Genomic DNA, 20019 nt, shown 5'->3' on the forward strand with positions numbered 1-20019 from the left:
TATATTTTTCGATATTTTTTCTGTCACTCTCATAACCAGTCCTCCCTCCATTACAGACAACTCCTACTTAATATTAATTATGCACACCTTTCCTGTTTCATCACATTACGTAATTCCTTCAATGTGCAATCTGTTGTGCTTGAACTCGTGAGCAGCTCTGTCAATCATTTTATTTTTAGAGCATCCTTTTTCAGTCGTCGTAATTACTTTTAACGTTTTCCTGTTCAGACTGTCATTGGTTTTGTGTGCTTTGTTTGAGAAATTCAGTATCATTGTTCCATATTTAGATTGGTTGGTAATTCAATACTTATATAGCTGAATAGTTCCTAATTGGTTGTTAATTTAACTTTAAGCGGTAAAAAAATCGTTACATAAAGCGCCCATTCATCACTGTATAATGAACGCAGCAATGGCAACAGAGGGAGAACTTCACTGTGTTATGTAACTAAGAGACTCTGTCCACAAACACATGCTAGCGTTCACAGTTTCATTATGTAACATTTATCCATTGCTTTGTCTCTGTTAATGAATGTTTACTGGCTTGCATTGCCATGTTTGTGGTCAGTTTTGGAGAAGTCCTTAACCTGCTTGGCATTTTCACTTAGCAAATATGTCACAAAATGTTTACTTCTCTAGACTGTATGTTATGAGTAGATAATGGTCTTCTAGTTATTGAATGGGAATTGATTCATAATGGCTCTTATAAATGTATCTATTTTTGTGTTTCAGCATCACCACAGACAATTTTGAAACAGCATGAGGGTGAGTAAATTATGTTTATTTTTAGGTGAGGTTCTCTTTTAATGTCTGCATAAGTGTGCATGCTTCAGATGTCTAATAGGTTTATCAAAGCATTAATATGTTCAGTGCTTTGATAAAGATCTTTAAAAAATTTACCCACATTACCCAATTACAGACTAATGTTAGTGTGTGCACACTGCGCTATAGAAACCATGCTCACTGACATTTGACACACTGCAGTCTGTTTCTTAGTAAGGCTGTAAGAGGAAGAAATAGGGTATATCTATAGACAAGTGAGACGGCAGACCAAATTCAGCGAAAAACCAAATCAGTCCACATGATCGCTGACTTCCTCTCCAGCGCAGAACACGTTGTTCTCAATGACATTTTGTTCTGCATGTTATGCAACCCGTTGCCTAGCATGGTGAACGGTACTATTTAAAATGGCATATGTATGAAAGTACTGGTTTCTGTAGGATTCCTTATAACCTCTTTTAACTCTTTTCCAGTATTTCTAATAAAAAGTCAACTCAATCTAAAATCAATCAATGTTGTCCTAACCACAAAGAGTACTACTTTCTTCTTGTGGAACACTCGAGATAAACTTTTGAATTTTATCCAGGCCACATACATATAAAGGAATTATCGCAAAAAATAACAATAGTATCATTAATAAAAGTATCATAGGTATTAGCAATATTCCAATTTCATGAGAATATCAGTCTGTTTGTCACAGACACTTTAGTACTTTATGCACAGGTAGTATGGACTACATTTTTGATTATATTATATTTATACCACTCTTGTAAAGATTGAAATATAGTTCTTTATGGTTGTGAGGAAAATAGCAATGAATACATTATTCATTTGGATCAACATGAAGGTCATCAAATAAAATGTTACCAATTATCCCATTGTTTATATAGTGAAATGACCTTAATAAGACTTAACAACTTTTTGAGACTGTAAGAAATGAGTTCAAACAACGTGAGCTCTAATATTCTTTATTGTAGTGAAATAAAGAGTAGAAATTATACAGAAATCATGTAATTTACAGCTGTACATTCTTACTACATCAAAATTCCTCAGTTACCACCAACTATTTTACTATATTATACAATTTAATTATTTTAACTGTCTATTTACATAGCTTCATACTGGCAAGAGTTCAAAAACGACTTAATATTAGCATATGAAATTGCTGTAACACATTGAATTACTATATGCGTCACTAATTTAAACAGCTTAATAGTTGCAGGTTATTTTAAAGCTGAAGTGTGCAATGTTAAAATGCATTCTACTATCATGGTTTAACGTAACTATTAAGCAAACAATTTTATGGGTTGATTTATCTGAAACATTGTCACACTATCAAAACATTACTCTGCCGGGTTAATCTTCCTGTTCAGCCCAACACAGCAACAATGTATTGAGTCTTTAGGAAACCTGTTTGAAATCAATCACTGTTTTTGCAATTCTACCAACTTGGTGATGCTAATCATGAACAAATTACACACTTCATCTTTAAATCTTAGCAGGAGTTAGGTATTGCAATTAAGAAAAGAACACTCACACATAAGATTCCTTTGCATAGGAGAATTCCTCAAACACGGGCTGACTACACCTTCGGGACACTCGTTCATGCCTCGACTGGGACACTGACTCGGACATGGCCCTCTGCCGGAACGACACTGGCTGTGGTTCTTCTAATTGAACACTTTCTGTGAATGTTTCTATGTATTCTGTGGGTTCGTTAACTTTGTAATGGACCAGCAGGTTGTCATTCATGGATATTGGGCGAGACTTCCTGCCAAGCTCTCTGGCGTGTTGGACCGTCATGGCCCGGTACTGCGGAGGTGCCGGTTGTGCTCCAGTCTGCAGAGCTTGCTCATAGGATGGGGGGCTGCATGGCATACGACTATCCACGTGTTGGAAGACCTCGATGGCCGAGAGAGGCCGTTGACGGCGAACAAGCTCGTCGATGTTCTCTGTCTCGTTTTGTGAGTCCTCTTGGAGAGTTTCACATGGGAAGACCACTTCCTTCTGGGACTCTCCCTTCTTCAGACTGCCTCTGTTAAACGTAAAGTTCCCAAGGCTTTTGGCCCTCACTGAGAGGGATCGTCGGGTCACTTCCAGGTCTCCTTGAGCATGTTTAGGTTTACTCATGAAGGATGAATGCCTAGTAGACTTGCGGGGGCTTACAGGGGATGGCAAGGGTGACGTGGTTATTGATTGCTCTGAGAGATTTGAGGAGGTGCTATCTGAAGAACAGAATGATGGGCAGGAACCAGCCTTAGATGTTGGAGAAGACACATTTATTGGCAAGTCCATGTTCAAAGTCTTGGCTATGTGGGATCTTCTGTTCTCACAGCGGTGGGGATGCAAGAAAGAGTCATCTGAGTTCTGCTTCTTAAGGGGTTGTTCGTCAAAGTCTTCCTTCTCTGTTGAAAAATTGTCATGGCTGCGGGCAAGTTCTCTTAACCCCGTCATGGGGGCGGAAGGAAAAATGGAGGGCTCAGAGCACCGTCGATTGAAGGGATTTGTGAAAGTATCAAATATGGCTTCAGAGGAACAAGAATGAATGTCAGAGAGATCTAGTTTGCATAGACCTGGGCTCCCATGTGGCATCATGTTGTCCTCCTGAGACCGGCTCTCAGCTTCTACACAATCACAATCGACATCAGGATCTGTGCTGTCATATGCTGAGTCATGCTGGTGGACATCAAAAGACATATCAGGGGACATCAGGGAGGCTGAATCTGTAGAAAACAAAGCAAAGTTAAAGGTTTAGGTGGCTACTTCATGCTCTGTTCATTGGACCATCCCAGCAAGCCCAACACAGCAACATTTGTTCAACCAATGGCATAAAGTTGGTACTAGACTATTAGTTTTGCTATTGATACATTTGAGACTTTGCCCTGTTTTTTTGAAAAACTGATAGATGGTCTAACAAGGTAGTTAAATGACCTTTAGCTGGTCCATAATGATCATTATAGTAGTATAACAATTACAAAGGTATAACAAACTAATAGTTTAACAAACTAATAGTACCTCGTAATCATAAATGGAGCTCTTAATTGGGAAGATGTTAAGTAAAGGTATTGGAACCTCAGAAATGGCTGATAATTAGTTATTTTTCTTTTTTGAATAGATAAGATTTATTTACCTGATTTGTCTATGGACTCCTGATCCTCTAAATCCCCAAAAAGCTTCAGGATAGCATTTCCAAATACCTCACAGCAATTTTCAATTAGGAACTGGATCAGATTTGTGGCCTTAATAAAAACACAAAAGCAAAGTATTTTATATACTGTAATGTGTAGAGTTTTGTATGCAACCCAGTGTCACAGAGGTTTTGGTGTTGTGGTTTCTGTGCATCGAAAACCACATCATGCATATGACTGTGTCTTTAAAACAATGGATTAGTCAAAACGAGATTGCAGAGGTGTATCCAAAAAAAAAAACATTATTGAAGCTCCTAACATATATCAAGATTAAGATTAGTGCCATAAATTCATGTTGCCAAAACCAAGGCAGACTTTAAAGAAATAATTGCACGACGTAAGAGGTTATTATTTAGAAGTTTCTGACCTTTGCTACATCATCCCTATCTAGGGGCTGGTTGTCACGATGCAGCAAGGTTGGAGCAATGCACACTGCCAGGTTCTTGGCATCCATTTTGTTGGTTTCTGAATGCTGACTGATGTGATGAAACAGGCACAGCAGGTGCTGCAGGAGGAGACTGTTTGCTTTGGGCAACTTCTTTGCCATTCTGAGCGTGGAGAACAAAAGAAAAAAAAAATTAGGTCCTTTTTCTATTAACCGCACCTTCCATTTTTTTGATCAGGGAGGAAGAGCAAAAACAGAACTGCCCTTCTGACATTTTGTGGTCAGACTTCAGTTTCTAATTTCCTAATTTCAAATCTCTAAAGAGTACATAGAACGTCCACAGAAAGCCCCATTTTTACCACCCTCCTTTGCCAGGGACTTTAATAGCCCTCACATCTGCTGCCAGTTTCTCTCGACCATTCACTCTTTTAGTTTATTGCTAGGTCATTGTACGACTTACCTTCTCAGCTCCCTCTGAGCATCCTCTATCCTCTCTTTCTCCAGAGCACTGATCCAGCTTTCATAGTGCTCAAATACCAGCAGGCCTCCAGGGAGTTCCTTTAGGAAAATCTGTATGTACATAAAAATAAAGATATGATTCATTGTTTCACAGACACATCACAATGGATAAAGCAGTGTTGACATAAAACATAAATAGGCAAATGCTGAGTCTACTGTAAACATGGAGTATTATTCACCTTCAACAATCCAACCAGGAGCGTCACAGGCAGGGCCTCCATTTCCACCTGGGCTCCAGAGTTCAGCTGATCTTTGAGAGCATTCAGGTTTTTGCTGTTACATGAGACTCTGAAGACACCCTCAGTAAATGGACCCTTCCTGAACAACAGCAGGAGTATTTCCTGTTGGATGACCAAAAACATGAAAAGTCTGAGCAATAGAAATCTTCCTCTGACTTAAAGATGAATATCAGACTCCCTGTTTACTTTCTGAACAGGGATGTGCATGATTAATCAGTGCGTATTATTCTGTAAAAAGCCAAATGCATGTCTTTACATTCTTTCATCAAAATGACTCACTATGTGTATAATCATTTTTAATTTTTCGAGTGACGTTCAAGGCAGCTTCACTTTTTTGCATGCCATCAGTTTTCAAAAACAGTTTGGCAAGGATTTTGAGCGATTCTACAGAAACTACTAATCTTGTTGTACATTTGGCCATGTTTTTTGTCTTTAATCAAAATTATCTCAAACATTTCTGATTGAGGTTTGGATAAGGTTAGCAAGAAACTGCACAGCGCCTATAAATAGAAACATTACTTGTGTTACTGTAATGATTGCATCTGTGGTGCAGATGTTTTTGTAGAAAGATTACTAGTTCTTGGACAAAAAATAAAAAAATGTGTATAATCTTCATCAAATCATAAAGTAAACAATGATACATTAATACAATACACTGACATACAGTAATTGGTTTTGGAAGGGTGGCATCATCTTGGAGATGTCGTCCAAACAGCATGTTCTTTGTATTGGACTCAGTATGAGCAGGTACACTTGGGTTGGTGGAGCTTTTTTTCAGCTTGGAGAAAAAGTTCCTTTTGCCTCCATTGTCTCCAGAGGCAAAAAAAGTACATTATTAGAAATACTATAATCAAATGATAGTAATATTGTTTAGTTGTCCAATAAAGACTGTTAACAATTTATTAAAAAGGTTTATTACTAGAATAAAGCAGTGATAGTAGTCTTGAGTTTTTCACACGTTTTCTTGCACTATTTTTTTTCACTCCCTCTCAGTTTCACTGTTTTTTTTTTTTTTTGGCGGGCACGCAACCCAACATGTGGTTTCGAACAGCCATTTTGATTAGTTTAAACTCACCAATAGGCTGCTGTGCATGTGCCTGTTGGTTATGAAACTGCTTCGAGAGGGTGGAGATTTTGCCATTGCCCTGTGAACAGGCACATGTTTGTCATGAGGTTTGTCATGAAGAAGTAGTAGGGTGTGACTTCAAATTACACACATGCAACTGTCAAAACTATGGTAGACTTTTTCATTCATTGTAGCATCCTTAGTTTTGTTACTGCAGTCATTTTCAAGTATCATTGAAAGTAATTTTGTGTTTGTCAAGAGTGTAAATCTACAAATGAGAAGTATTGAGTGCTCACATCAAAAGGCAACTCTGCAGAGTCCATCCCAACTCCACTTAGAGTTTTATTCTGCATGACAGAGAAAGACAGAAAAATGATGTCAGTTCAATATATGTACCATAAGATCCAAAAGTTATTTCCATACACTGACCAGGACTTACGTCATCTGAGATAAAAGCCACAGAAGAAAAATATCCCATTCCAAGCATTTATGCGTTTTGACCTTTGGAAAGCTGATCACTAAAGTTAACGAATCAGAATCGCGTACCGTGGTATTGCCACTCAGCACCTTCATGAGGACGCTGGGCGGTGGAGAAGTGCTGCCTGCTCTCGATCTTGCCTCTGCAGTTTTCCTGTCATGACATTTGAAATTGCAACATTTTTGTTATACGCCACACATACGGTGACTTATAGCATGAACAGTTGACGTAAACTCTTCTGCACACACAACCGTTAAGCATGCATCATTAACTCAAAAGATTTGGTTCGAATGTATTAATCGTATTTCAAGTATAATAGTTTAAGTTGAATGAGAGTTTCTTATTTCTTATTTCTTATTTATTTATTAAATGACACCTTACCTGTGTAGAGTATCAAGCCAGTGGTCCTTTAGCTCAGGCAAACTGCAAGTGAGAAAACAGCATTGTGCGAGTTAGTAATCCACAGAGAGTGCAGCGCGCATGAATATATTGTGAATATGAAGAGGCCACATTCTCTCGACCTCTTTACAACAAAAAGGGCAGGAAAGTCTGGGTGAGTCATGAGAGCAGGAAGCAACATCACAGCTACAGCTACCACTTCCTCATTTCAGAGTGTGGCTTGGCGACAAGCGGAAAGTTTATCTGTGCAACTTGCAGTTCATAGAAGGTAGGTTAGGCCTAATAAGATGCGTAGGATGGGCAGCTGTGAAATATGTGTAAATATTTATATTTTTGGATCCTTTTTGCTGATTTTTTTAGGTAATGTGTATCTATATGAGTTATCCACTAAATTCTTGTGTTGTAAAATAGCAAATACTAATTTGTCATTTATCATTGAACAATCATTTATTTGTATATTTATTTATTTATTTAACAAATTAAACATAATGGTTTCACTTAATTGCATGTCTTTGGCTCTAATTTATTGTAGTTATTAAATGCATTAAATGCAACTAGTTGAACTTTACCTTTTTAATTTCTAGTAATGTAATATTTCGAATGACACATTTTTAATTTGTATTAAACATGATTTAAAATGTACTTTAAAGTGAAACTTAATTTGACATCAATTAGACCATTTTCACCCAACAATTGAGAATCGAGAACCATTGATTTGCTTCATGTGTTAACCTTCCAGAGCGTATGGGTTAAAATGAAATGGCCAAATTATAGGCACTACGCACCAGCATTACCAAGCCTGGAAGAACCAGCATACATTAAAAAAAAACTTAAGACTGTGTTCATCTGAAAGAAGAAAGTCATATACACCAAGGATAGCTTGGGGGTGAGTAACGAGGGAGCCTATGGAATGCCACTGTAGAGACCAGGGAGCTAGGTGCAAAGGCAGATCAAATGAATCGAAAGACTGATGTGGAGTCGTGATGGAAACGCACATAGGTGATGGCAGGCGGAGGGGAGGACAGGTGGCAGCGGAGACAGGACTGAGTGCTTGGCTGGCAAGATAGCGAGGATGGGTGGGGTTTGAGGGATATAGGAGGATCAGGGCTGGAAGGACACAAAGAAAATACACATGGAACCAGTGGAGACACAGAAGATTTAGTGATGGACCAAACCAGCAGGCACAGGAAAAAGTAAAGACCGAAGGTAAGGGTTGGATGGCGCAAGTGAAGAAGACAGACAGAACAAGAAGGAAGAGAAGATTGAACCGTTCCAATTGATCTCCAGATGTCAGTGACAGTGGTAGGAATGTGGGTGTGGCTTTTCTCCATGCCCTCATACTCCACTAATATTTATACTTGCAGAATGGAAGCTTCTGGTGGGCACGTAGGTCCAGTTTAGGTATATTTGTGCAGCGCCAGTGGTTTTCTTCTAGGCAAACATCAGTACCTTCAAATTGATGTGAGAGGGTATTGGCAAGCAGTGCAAGCTGATGAAGAGAGGTTTGATGTGAGCTTTCTTCGGCTCATTGAAGATCACTATGACTGCTGCATTCTGGATCAGTTGCAGAGGTTTGGTAGTACATGCAGGAAGGTCCTCCAAGACAGCATTACAGTAATCCACACAGGCAAGAGCAAAGGTCCACACAGGCAATACTCTCACAGGCACAATTGGCATAGCCGGCTCGTTTACCTGCCTCACATTGGGCTTGGGCTCTGTGTATAGCTCAGTCTCCTTATCTGGCTCCTTATAACAAAATTCAAACAGATCTCATTGCAGCAGATAAGGTCGCAGATGTCCAGAAACTCCTCAGTGAAGTCTTCCAAACATCAGCCATTCTGAAAAATGAACACCACCGCTATATATCCCTGAGGTCCCAAACTGGGTAGCTGAGTACTGATGTCAGCAATGCCATACATCTATTTTTTTATATTTAAATTATGGTTTGATCTTCTGTCACACAGTAAAGTGTAGCCACACAGACGACCCGAAGAAAAAGAAGTTAAGTTCAAATACTTAAAAAACCATGAGAATGAATTAGTGTACACAAACACCAACAAGACCGAACCAATGATGAAGAAAGAGGGCTATTATCAATTAAAGACTTAGATTAGATTCCTATTAAGAATTGTGGTATTATTGGAAATCCTCTGTTTGTTTAAATCATGTGACTGAATCCACAGCAGAACTTCACTATTCCAGTTATGCTATCTGACATTTATTACTGATGGAAGATCCTCACTTACTTCCCTTTAATGACATCTAAAACCACATGTTCATGCTGTGCAAACCAGTGTGAATGATTTCTGGTTTCATATTTTATTACATTATTGGATTCTACTTGTTCAAGTCTATGGGGACAAAAATTACTTAAGTGCCCATATATTAACCCTATACCTACCTCTTACAGGAAATCTTCTGCTTTTTTCAGATTTTAATGCCGTGATTTCCGTGCTTAAGTTGCTCATGCACTGTGAGGGGAAACAGGAACTGAATTCACTGAACACCAGTCCAAACTTTTCAAACTGGCTATCGAGAAACGGCTTGTGTATTTTCAAGACGCGTCTTGCTTGACCTCAGTTGGCTAGGCTAATTGTTATCTTGTGTTCTTTCTAAGTAAGTTAACTGGTTTACCTAATCCTGCATTGAGAGGTTAGGACCCCCAACATTATTAACACATGGGCACAGAATTAAATAAATGAAGAAATGTAAAAATAAATGTATTATAAAACACATGGTACAAAATAGTACAATTTAAAGTACAAAATAGTTCATTTATATATCTGTTTATACATTTATGTTTATACATTATACATTTATTTATTTTTACACTTGCATTTCGACATTTCAACTTGTTCTTCAGTGTTGCAACCAACTACCAACACCTGTGAGAACACCTACATGTAACACTTTCAAACGAGGCTACGAAGAACACCTACTCACTATCTCGCAATGAATACACCTTGCATTAATTACCCTGTGCTTGCCACCATATGCTAACAGTAGCATCCTGGCTACGTATGTCTTTGGTAAGCAACCTAGTTTCAGTGTCAGCAACTTGCCCACAGCCCACCCACATGCTCTGCTGTTTGTTACATGGTCATGTGACCATGCTCTCATGTAGTGTTCTATCATACTCCTGGAGATCTACTGCTTAGTTCGAAACCCACACTATTTTTCATAACAATTCAAGTCAAAGAAAAAAAATAAAGCTCACCAGAACGAGGCCAAGCACAGAGAAACAGACCAAGCCAATATGATAGATGTTCTTAGATCCACATCTGTGTCTTCGTCCTCTGCCTCGTCGTCATCATTTTCAAAGCCACACACCCACAGGTCCTTCAGATCAATCCTGTGTTTCAGTCTGTAACTTGCATTTGACCTGTAAGCAAAGGAATCTTGGTTTTATTGTCTTGTTATGTTTCACAATAAGGCAATGATCTCCAGGCACATGTATATTACATTTGGACAAACATACACTATTGTAATTTTTTTTTCAGTAAATTTTCTTATTCAGTGAGGGATTATGTAAGGCATAACGTACAGTCAATGCAATACAATGGCCCACTTTATATTAAGTGGCCTTAACTATTGTGCACTTACTAATAAAATAATTATTTTGCATAATGCACTTGTTTACTTCATTGTTTATGTAATTACAATGTTGACCCATCTCTTACATCTTAACCCACCCTTAAACCTTCCCTTACCACCAAACCTTTCCCTAATCTTACTCATATCCACCTCAATATGAACACAATAAGTAGTAGTTACTTATTACACATAATACGTAACCCATTACAAAATAAACTGACAGATTCTGACATGGTTTACTGTGACTATATATATATATATATATATATATATATATATATATATATATATATATATATATATATATATAAAATAAACTAATTACAATAATGAAATATTGTGTAAAATAGAACTCAAGGCTAAAAAGGTTATAAACATTTATCTAAAAATATGCGCGAGGAAGGATAGACTGTACTTGCTTAAGGGGCAAGAACAAACCTCATTGGTTCTCGTGTATCAAGCGAGCTTGTGTGAGCTTTAGTTCAGATTCGGAATGTAAAATTGCAAAACAAATCTATTGGTCTAAAAATTATGGAAGACATTTCATTTCTCAAATTCTAAATTTCATTCCGAAATTTGTCCTTTTGACCTTGACCCAAACAACGTAGTGACCTAAAAAATCTTCAATCACATTCAAAACAAAACTGAAACTTCCCAAACCATCTCAGACAGAGATGAAAAAGTGTGCTTGACATCATTTTACAAATTAAATGAGAATATCAACTCACAAATGTGTAAACTCTGTCTTTGCACCTCTTAACTGCAAAGTCTAAATAAAGCTGTGTAGGTGTTTTGGTGGTTATTAATTTATTGTTAATGGTGAAGGTGCAAACTAAATGGCCTTTTACTCCATTGGGGACTTTTAGCACTGATGCAGCTTAAACAACCATCACCAACATAAGATTAGACTTAGTTTGATACTATCAAACTATATTTTAGCGTGAGCCAGGCTTAAGGGACACTGTTCCAATTACCGAAACAAACAAATAAATTCATATTATGACATAAATTCACAATAAACCAAGCTACTCGGCCATTTGTGCATTCTGTGTGTTATGATTTAAAACTTTTTGTCATTTTTGTGCCTTCGTAACCTCAGATATGTTGTTAAGCAATGTGTATTGCAAAAGTCTCACCCTAGGCCTTGTGTTACATAATAGAAACAGTTCAGATTAAAGATTTAAGTACCTTTCGAGCATTTAATCTCGGATCACTTGTTTTGATCAATTGAGACTCATTGAAGTATTTGAATTGTCTTTTAAATAACTGCAGCTGAGATTATGGCTTTCTCAAATCCTAAATGGAGTTTGCACAGGTGATGACTGACTGGCCAAGCATCCAGGCATCCTCTCCGTTGTTTATCACATCAAGGTCAAACAGCTAGTCAGTACGGAAGGAAACAGTCGATACAGAAGATAATTATTTTTAAATGTCTTAACCGTACACTTTTACCTTTTACCCTACACTTGGGGCCTTTAGAAATATATTTTAAGAGGATAGTTCGCTTAAAAATCAATATTCTGTAAGTATGTGTACATGACAGATATAATCAAACCTCCTGTGTGGGAATAAATAAAAGATGAAGGTCATGTAGACATGTGCCTGAGGTTTTTCACATCGCAGCTTTCTGTTCCTTTTTTTAAAATTAACACCGAAATATGCAGTGTTTAAGATATAATCCATATTATTTTCTAAAACCAGAATAAAAGCATATATGAGCATGGAACACAAAACCAGACCATTTTTTTTTTTCCAAAATTAAGTTTAATACAAATAAGTAAAAAGACAAATTAAGCCAAACACGGTAACGATAAATATATAGTTCCAAAAATCATTTAATATTAAAGAATAGCAGCGTCTACACCACAACTATAACAGTAAAGGCACAGAGAAACAATATGATTTAAATTAATGTACAGTCTGTTAGGATAGAAAATGACTGGCTTAGATAAACTATTTGAAAATCTGAAATTTGAGAAAATCACATTTAAAGTTGTCCAAATAAAGTATTTGGCAATGAATATTACTTAAAAATTGTGTTTTGATATATTTACAAATTTGCTAAATATTTTCATGTAACATGATCTTTACTTTATATCCTAATGAATTTTGGCACAAAAGAAACATCTGTAATTTTGGCTTATACAATATATTACAGGCTATTGCTCCAAATATATGTGCTATGTATGACTGTTTTTGTGGGTACATTATTTTCATATTATTATTATTTTTATTCGTGTGAATCAATGCAGGTCAAATCTTAAGTATTAAAGGTATGGTAAACATATAACAAAAAAGAATACTGATTTATCTGTTTATTAAATTAGTCATACCTGATCATAAAAACATGTCTGTTGAACAATATGGTTACATTTATATTATCTGTAATTACAATAAGTAATAGTAAGCCATTTTTATTTATATAGCACATGTAAACTGCTCTGCTGACCAGATAAAATACAAATCCAATAGCATAAAGATAAAATAAATATGAAATAAAAACAGTAAGACATACATCCTTGGAATATAGATACACGTTCAGCCTATTTTCAAAACGTTATAATAGAAGGTACGTGATTTGCAGATGTTGTTTTATTTGCATTGCATGAAATTATTAATTTAAATGTTCGATATAGCATTTAAAGACATGTATAAAGTGAGACCAAAATGATAAATTTAGCCTCAACTGGACTCTGGGGGAATCCCATCACAAATTGTAGTTTGCTAGGTGATTCCCGTATCATATCAAAAATGAAAGCGCCTCTAAATATAGCAGAACCTTGTATGGACACTTTTAGTTTGAAATGTGTAACCACAGAATGCATGATTCTTACTTGAGCTTGGCGATGACCAGGGCATCACTGAGGAGGAAGAGGTGTCTGTCTCTGGTCTTCGGCCCTTCGGTCAGCTGAGCACATTCATCCAGAATCAGCTCTGAGCTCTCACTGGTCAATCCCAGCACGAAGGGACACTGATCCACCGCCACCAGACACTGAGCTTCTTCCCTGAAGACGAGAAAACACCAACTCAGCTGTGACCACAGATGAGTGAAAAATAGAACGACTGGGAAAATCCAATAATGTGTGGTCGCTCTGGGTTAAAAGCGGTTTGTAAAATATCAATGAACGACAGCACTAGGAATATCGGAAGGAAAAAGTTTCCTGGGTTAAAAGTGTCTACGAGTTCATTTCGTTGGCCAATGTGTACTGAAAGAGTGTTCAATTTCACAAAAGAACAATACTAGATTTGTTTTACCTTATTGGAGTCCAAGTCATTCCTAAAGCTTTGCCCAGCACCAGGTTTGGTGCAGAACGTCTCCTCTGAACCAGACCCCGCAGGTGCTGCATAGAGCAGTCATCGTTTTATTCATTCTTCCATCTTTTTGCTTATTTTGTTAATGAACTATTATCGAACAATAAAAAGCATTTATACTTATAGATGAAAGAATCCGGAGATGCACATCTTCAGCTTTCAAGTGTATTTTAAGCAGTCAAATACTGTACATTTAAAATTATGTAATCGTAATAGTCTTTCTTTATGAAGAAAAATAAATACATAAACAGTTACACTTTATTTTGATAGTCCACTTTAAGTAACTTTAAGTAACTGTAAGTAACATGTTCACTACGTGTCAACTAATTATCATTAATTAGCAACTATATGTCTACTAACTTTAAGAGAAGACTGTTAGGGTAGGTTTAGGGTTAGTAGAATAAGGTGACATATATTTGCAAAGTTTCTGATAGTATGTTGTGGACCCATCAAAATAAAGTGTAAGAATTGAGAGAATTAATTCTCTATTACTGTGTGTGTGTGAGCAAGGTATGACAATTGTTCTAGTCCCTTTTCGCCCTGCAGGTATAGTTTCAGGTTACTCTACTAACTCTGTAATCTTTCATTCCTTATATAGACTTGCTTTGTCTCTAGTCTGCTAGTTTTGTGAATCTTCAACCCGTATATGGAGTTGTCTTTTGTGCTCTCCGTAGTGGGCAGTTGAGGCATGTCCAGCTATGCAATAGAGGTCAACGCCCCATAAGGGCTATATAAGCTGATGGTTTACTCTCTGTGTTAAGCTGCATTCTGAATAAACCAGATTTGATTTCACTCGTGTGGTTTGTTCCGACTGCTGCTTCCAGGCGCCTGAATTTGTTCTGTACTGCTGATGAACGGACACAGGGGGACGCATACACTGAAGAAGAGAAGTTCTTACAAGAATATATTAAGCAGACGGCCTACTAATACTCTGCTAGTTGACATGCATTTGCAAAGTTACTTACTGTTGGTAGAATGTGTTCAATAACTGCTGCCATGCTGTTTGTTTTATTATTATTTTTTATTGTCTAGGTTTATCTTTCTCTCTCTGCCATGGCTGTGCTTTGGTGAAAGCAGTTCATGATGTGGCCATTGTGTTTCTTTGCTCTGGCCTTGATGTCCTGGCATTCATGCCTGATTAGTGCCATGACAGCTGTGGTTTATTTCAGCATTACAGCTGAAACTGCTTGATTTGGCAAAAGGGCAACAGAAGACAAAACAACCTCTTTACTGATTTTATGTTTGTTTGTCGCATTTTTATTTCACCATTTACACTTTTTAAGGCACTGTAATATTTTTGTGATTTTAATTGTATGCTTTGTGTGGTGCTTTGATATAGCAGGCTCAATATTGTATAAACTAAAGCATTTTAAATATTTTAACATGTTGATATGACTAGTAGTAATAACTTGTCTATTTTGGCTATTTGGTCGCAACATTAAGTCTTCACTTAAGTCATTATCTTCTAATATAATTTGGCTGTATATAATTTTAATCATAACTCCCATTTGCCATTTTTTGGATGACTACTTTATGAAGTGTTTTCATCACTGGCTCAATATAGCATAAAGTATACTGTAGTATATAATATATAATATGGCGTATTATAAAGCATGCTTAATGACAAACCATGCAGTACAGGAAAACAAAATAATGAGGCATTTAAAATTTACACAAACCAAAATGATATGTTATACAGACATACAACTTCACTAAAATTCTACACTATAAAAAAGAAAGTTGACCTAATAAAAATTGAGCCTGAAAAACCCAAGTTGACTTAAGAAAAAAATAAGGCAACCTATCGCAATCCACTTAAGTTAGCTCAACTAGCAACCAACAACTTGAAAACTTTAGTTAATCTAACAAACATAAGTCAGTCGTAAAAGTCCCAACCATTTTAACAAATTCAAGAAAGTTTAAATCAGTAAAAATATAAACTCTGATCCACATGACAGCTAACTGACAGTAACAGAAGCAGCAAGAATTAAGACAGTAAATGTAAAATAATAATAATAATAATTAACACTAAATGATTTCAAGCTGCAATGCATGCTGGGAACTTGTGCTATGTTGTTTAATGTAAAATTGTTTGTTCAGATGACTCAATTTATAAAGCTGGGCGAAAAGTTGTTATTTTGTTCAGTTCACACAATTTTTATAAAAAAAATTTTACAGTGTGTAGCTTCTGTAAAGAACGCATAAATAACTGTATAAGCTGTCAAAGCTGCCAAAATCATCACGGGTTTTCCACAACAGCTCACTCAAACAAGATTAAGCAACTTGGTTGAGTTCCCGCTTCCATATTAACTAAGGCCAGTAGAGAAGGTAAACATACTGACCTTTAAGAGCGTGTAGGTTAATGTCTTTAAAGGTCACCCATTAATCATGTTTTTCATTAGTAGTTACTGATGATTCTGCCATCATCTTTTCAGTCATTGTTTGTGCACCTCCTGTTGGTTAAGGAATGAATGATCTCTAGTGCAGAAAGGAGGCCTTAACTCTGATCTTTCAAGTGCGGGTCTCATTATTTCTTTTCAAATAAATCAGTTTTTGTAAACCACTGAACATCTAAAATGAGACGGAACATTCTGTTCCCTTATTAGGACCGGCATTGGCTCAGATTGAACACGGTTTTACACTCTTTGTTTGTAAAAGTTCATTAATCTGAGCAAGGGTCATTTACACTTTATGCAAAATTAAACCTGCTCTTTTATTTTTCATCACAAAACTCGTCACTGACCTTTGCCCATTTGGCTTCTTCAGTGACAATCAGGCTAAATTCTAACACACAGTGACCCCGAATGGTCCCTTAGGTCGCATTCAAAAATGCCTGAATGCATTGGATGAGATACAAAATATCACACAAATGCAAAAAAATAGTCTTAGAACGTTCTTTTGGAGCCATTTTTACATAGAAAATAAAATGGTGTAGAAACAATTTTCACTCAGGAATTGCTAATACATTTCACTTTTGAGTGAGTCAGCGTTATACTTTTAATAAACTAATCAAAGTACAAACAAAGTAACATGTGTCCAAGCAGAATAACCATAAGTGGAGTTTACTACATTATGGAAATATTTCACTAATCTTTAATAACTAAAAATGTCCAAATACTTCTGATATTGCATGTATTTTGATAATTTTTTTCTCCAAATGCGCTATATTTCTTAAAAAAATAAATGGCACTTATTGTGACATACTGTAAAGAGCCACTTTTGGTGGCAATGTATTACAGTGGATAAGCTACTTTAATATTTGAGTTTTATAAAATATTTATTTATTCACAGCCAACAAATTAGTTGGACGGTTTTCCTATTCGATTCATTATGAAATACAACGAGCACTGTCAAGTGTTTTCTAAAGCAGGCATGTTTTTTAATAAAGATGCATTTCTAAAGTGATTGTCTGGACTGTCATTGCATACATAATTAATTACGCTTTCATATATGTGAACAATAAAGCATTCCCTTTACTATGCATTTAATATTCATATATCATCAGGGTTTTAGAAACTTGACGTGAGTCCCACTATAGAGGCAAAAACTATTCAAGCACAGCATGCATCAGTTATTTAGTATATATTAATGCAACATGGCATAATTACAGAGCCTTCCTGGAACCTTTTTCCGCACTATTGCATTCTGGGGCAATTATGGGGCCCCAAACAATGATCACTTGTTCACGCAGCCAGTGAAAAACAAGAATGTGTCATTTGTATAGCATGGAGCCAATTTATCAGTCTGTCTGAGATTGGCAATGAACCCTGGCTGCAAAAAGGAGAAAAGGCCACTTTATTCATTTAAAATTGTATTCTTTTGCATGAGATTCTTCAGTGTATAGCATTGAAATTATAGCAAGTCGGTCTCCATAAACAATATCTTTATATATTAATACAAAAATATATATTTTTATGTATTTAGTTTGTTATTTAATAGTTAAAGGTTCAAATTTAACAATCAGTAAGTCAATATATATACTTTTTTTTTTCATTGTTTCACTTTCTAATAGCCATGCTCTGGTGACTGAACTTTTTGACCTACTAATAAGTACAAAAAATATAAATTACTTTATGTATGAATATGTATGAATAAATATTTAAATAGTGTATTGTAGCACTTCCTGATACAATCATACAAAGTTAGCAAAATGAAGTACCATGCTATTAAGCGCTGCTTTCTGAATTGTTATTTAAAAGTCAGAAATTACAAATTAAAATATTCCTTATAAACTTCATATATAAAACATGGCACAAACATCTATTTATGCTATAATGGTTCATATTAAAGATAATATGAAAAAAAAAATTAAAAGTTGCATTTTATTTTATGGTGTCCTTATTTACTGAGTAATATTAATTAAATACATCTACTTATTTTATGGTTATAATTATAGTCTTTGGCTTAGAGTTACTTTGCAATTATGCTATATTTATTGTTAGTATAATAGTAAGCATGTAGTAATTAGCATGCAACAAGGACGTCTTAAAATAATGTTACCAAACCATTCTTTAAATTGTATGTTTGTGCAATATTTTATCCATATAATTCTGAATGTTGAAATTAAAACAGAGAAGCTGTAGTCTCTGAAAAGTCTCTTTCTGAATATAGTTATACTGTAGCGAAGGTAAACGAATGAATGAATAAATAAATATATATTGCCATGCCAATGAGTGTATATTTTTCACAGTTATTTCAAATACTGGCCATATGTTAAAATAAGCCACTCAATCCAAGTTGAATCCACATCATTTACAAACAAGGCAAAAATATCTGCTAATACTGTATTATTAGTTATTATAATTGATATCATTTGCTCTTAATTAGTTTGTTTATACATCAATATCGCAACATTAGAAAAATTGAATAATACAAAATTATATTTGTAACGTTAAAAGCAATGCAAGAAATAGGGTATGGCCACCCTCAGAGCTACTCACTGGCTGTATGGGGGCAGTGGTGCCATCATAACTTCCTCTCCTCCTCATCCTGAGTGCTGTTTCAACAGCGCAGCCCACGTCCAGAGCCTCACTCTGTTTAAACACTCTGAGAGCAGTTTCAGCACCCTGCTCGCGATCCAGTTTAAAATGAACACTAGGTTCCCTTGACTGGCATCTTCAGCAGAAACTAATGAGCCTGAGAACAATGGAGGACCAGGGAGGACAAATGGGAGGAGAGAGTGGTTCCGCTTGACCTGGGCCAAACCTGCCCGCTGTGGCCGCCACTTATTCTTTGGGCTTTTTCAGCCATGTTGGCCCTGACACGATTGAAGCTGCAGCTTCTCTGTTTACAAGCTAATGATGACCAGCTCTCACAAGAACACCACTTGTGGTTTAAAATCACAACATGGAAATAAGAGTGACCTAAACCCACCCATCAAGGAAAACCCCAGTTGAACTGACAGGGTACAGCCAGAGAGTGCGCATATGCAAAGCAATCATTATTTTTTCAATTCTTCTTGGTGAAGCTAAAATGGTAGCACGGGAATTAAACACGTTAAAGGATGTGTTCCAAAATGTGTGTGTTGAGACATTGAAATGTCAAGGTATAGTGGCTTTTGAATGGTTTAAATAGCGTTTTCCCTCTGTAGACGAGCTAAATCTATCTTTGTAACGATTAAAGCTGAGAAGACTGACTCTTGTCTAACCCGCAACTGTTGACACAAAACTGCCTAAGAGGGTGAAACGATGTGTTAAAATGACTAAACAATGGAGATATTTCAATAATAATGACATTTAAACAACATTACGAAGTGATAATGTTGCGCTTATTAGTTGTATAATAATAATAATAATAATGCACTTTTGTTTCTGTTAATTTTTTTTAATACATTTTTTTATTTTTAAGAAAGAGCAAAAGCATTAAAACCTTTAGAACAATTACTTTTAGGAGTCAGACTATAAGTGGTCTAGCGGGTCAAGTTTTTAAATGTTTTAAATCTGGTTCTCTGAAATCTGAATAACAAAACAAAATCGCCAATTAGCAGATTGATAAATTTGTCCTATATACAGTCACGTTGTCATGATAATAAACATGCCTTTAATAATCCACACAGATGTTCG

General features: G+C 36.1%; 1 protein-coding gene across 2 annotated transcripts; it reads right to left on the bottom strand.

Moving 5' to 3' along the window:
- Window positions 1-1729: 1729 nt before the first annotated feature.
- Window positions 1730-18960, bottom strand: tagapb (T cell activation RhoGTPase activating protein b). Of its 2 annotated transcripts, XM_043219879.1 has the most exons (14): window positions 18898-18960; window positions 13901-13986; window positions 13480-13650; window positions 10269-10433; window positions 7034-7075; window positions 6721-6805; window positions 6471-6521; window positions 6184-6253; window positions 5773-5918; window positions 5049-5210; window positions 4811-4920; window positions 4333-4513; window positions 3908-4016; window positions 1730-3500 (listed from the first exon to the last, which is right to left on the bottom strand). In XM_043219879.1, the coding sequence occupies exons 1-14, from the start codon at window positions 18943-18945 to the stop codon at window positions 2311-2313; spliced, it is 2616 nt and encodes an 871-aa protein (XP_043075814.1). In that variant the 5' UTR covers window positions 18946-18960; the 3' UTR covers window positions 1730-2310. The 2 variants fall into 2 exon arrangements, with proteins under 2 accessions (XP_043075814.1, XP_043075813.1); XM_043219878.1 differs by lacking the exons at window positions 7034-7075; window positions 10269-10433; window positions 13480-13650; window positions 13901-13986; window positions 18898-18960 and having other exon boundaries at window positions 6614-6753.
- Between the last annotated feature and the right edge of the window lie 1059 nt (window positions 18961-20019).

This window comes from Puntigrus tetrazona, chromosome 20 (genome assembly GCF_018831695.1).
Source record: "Puntigrus tetrazona isolate hp1 chromosome 20, ASM1883169v1, whole genome shotgun sequence".
NCBI lineage: Eukaryota > Metazoa > Chordata > Actinopteri > Cypriniformes > Cyprinidae > Puntigrus > Puntigrus tetrazona.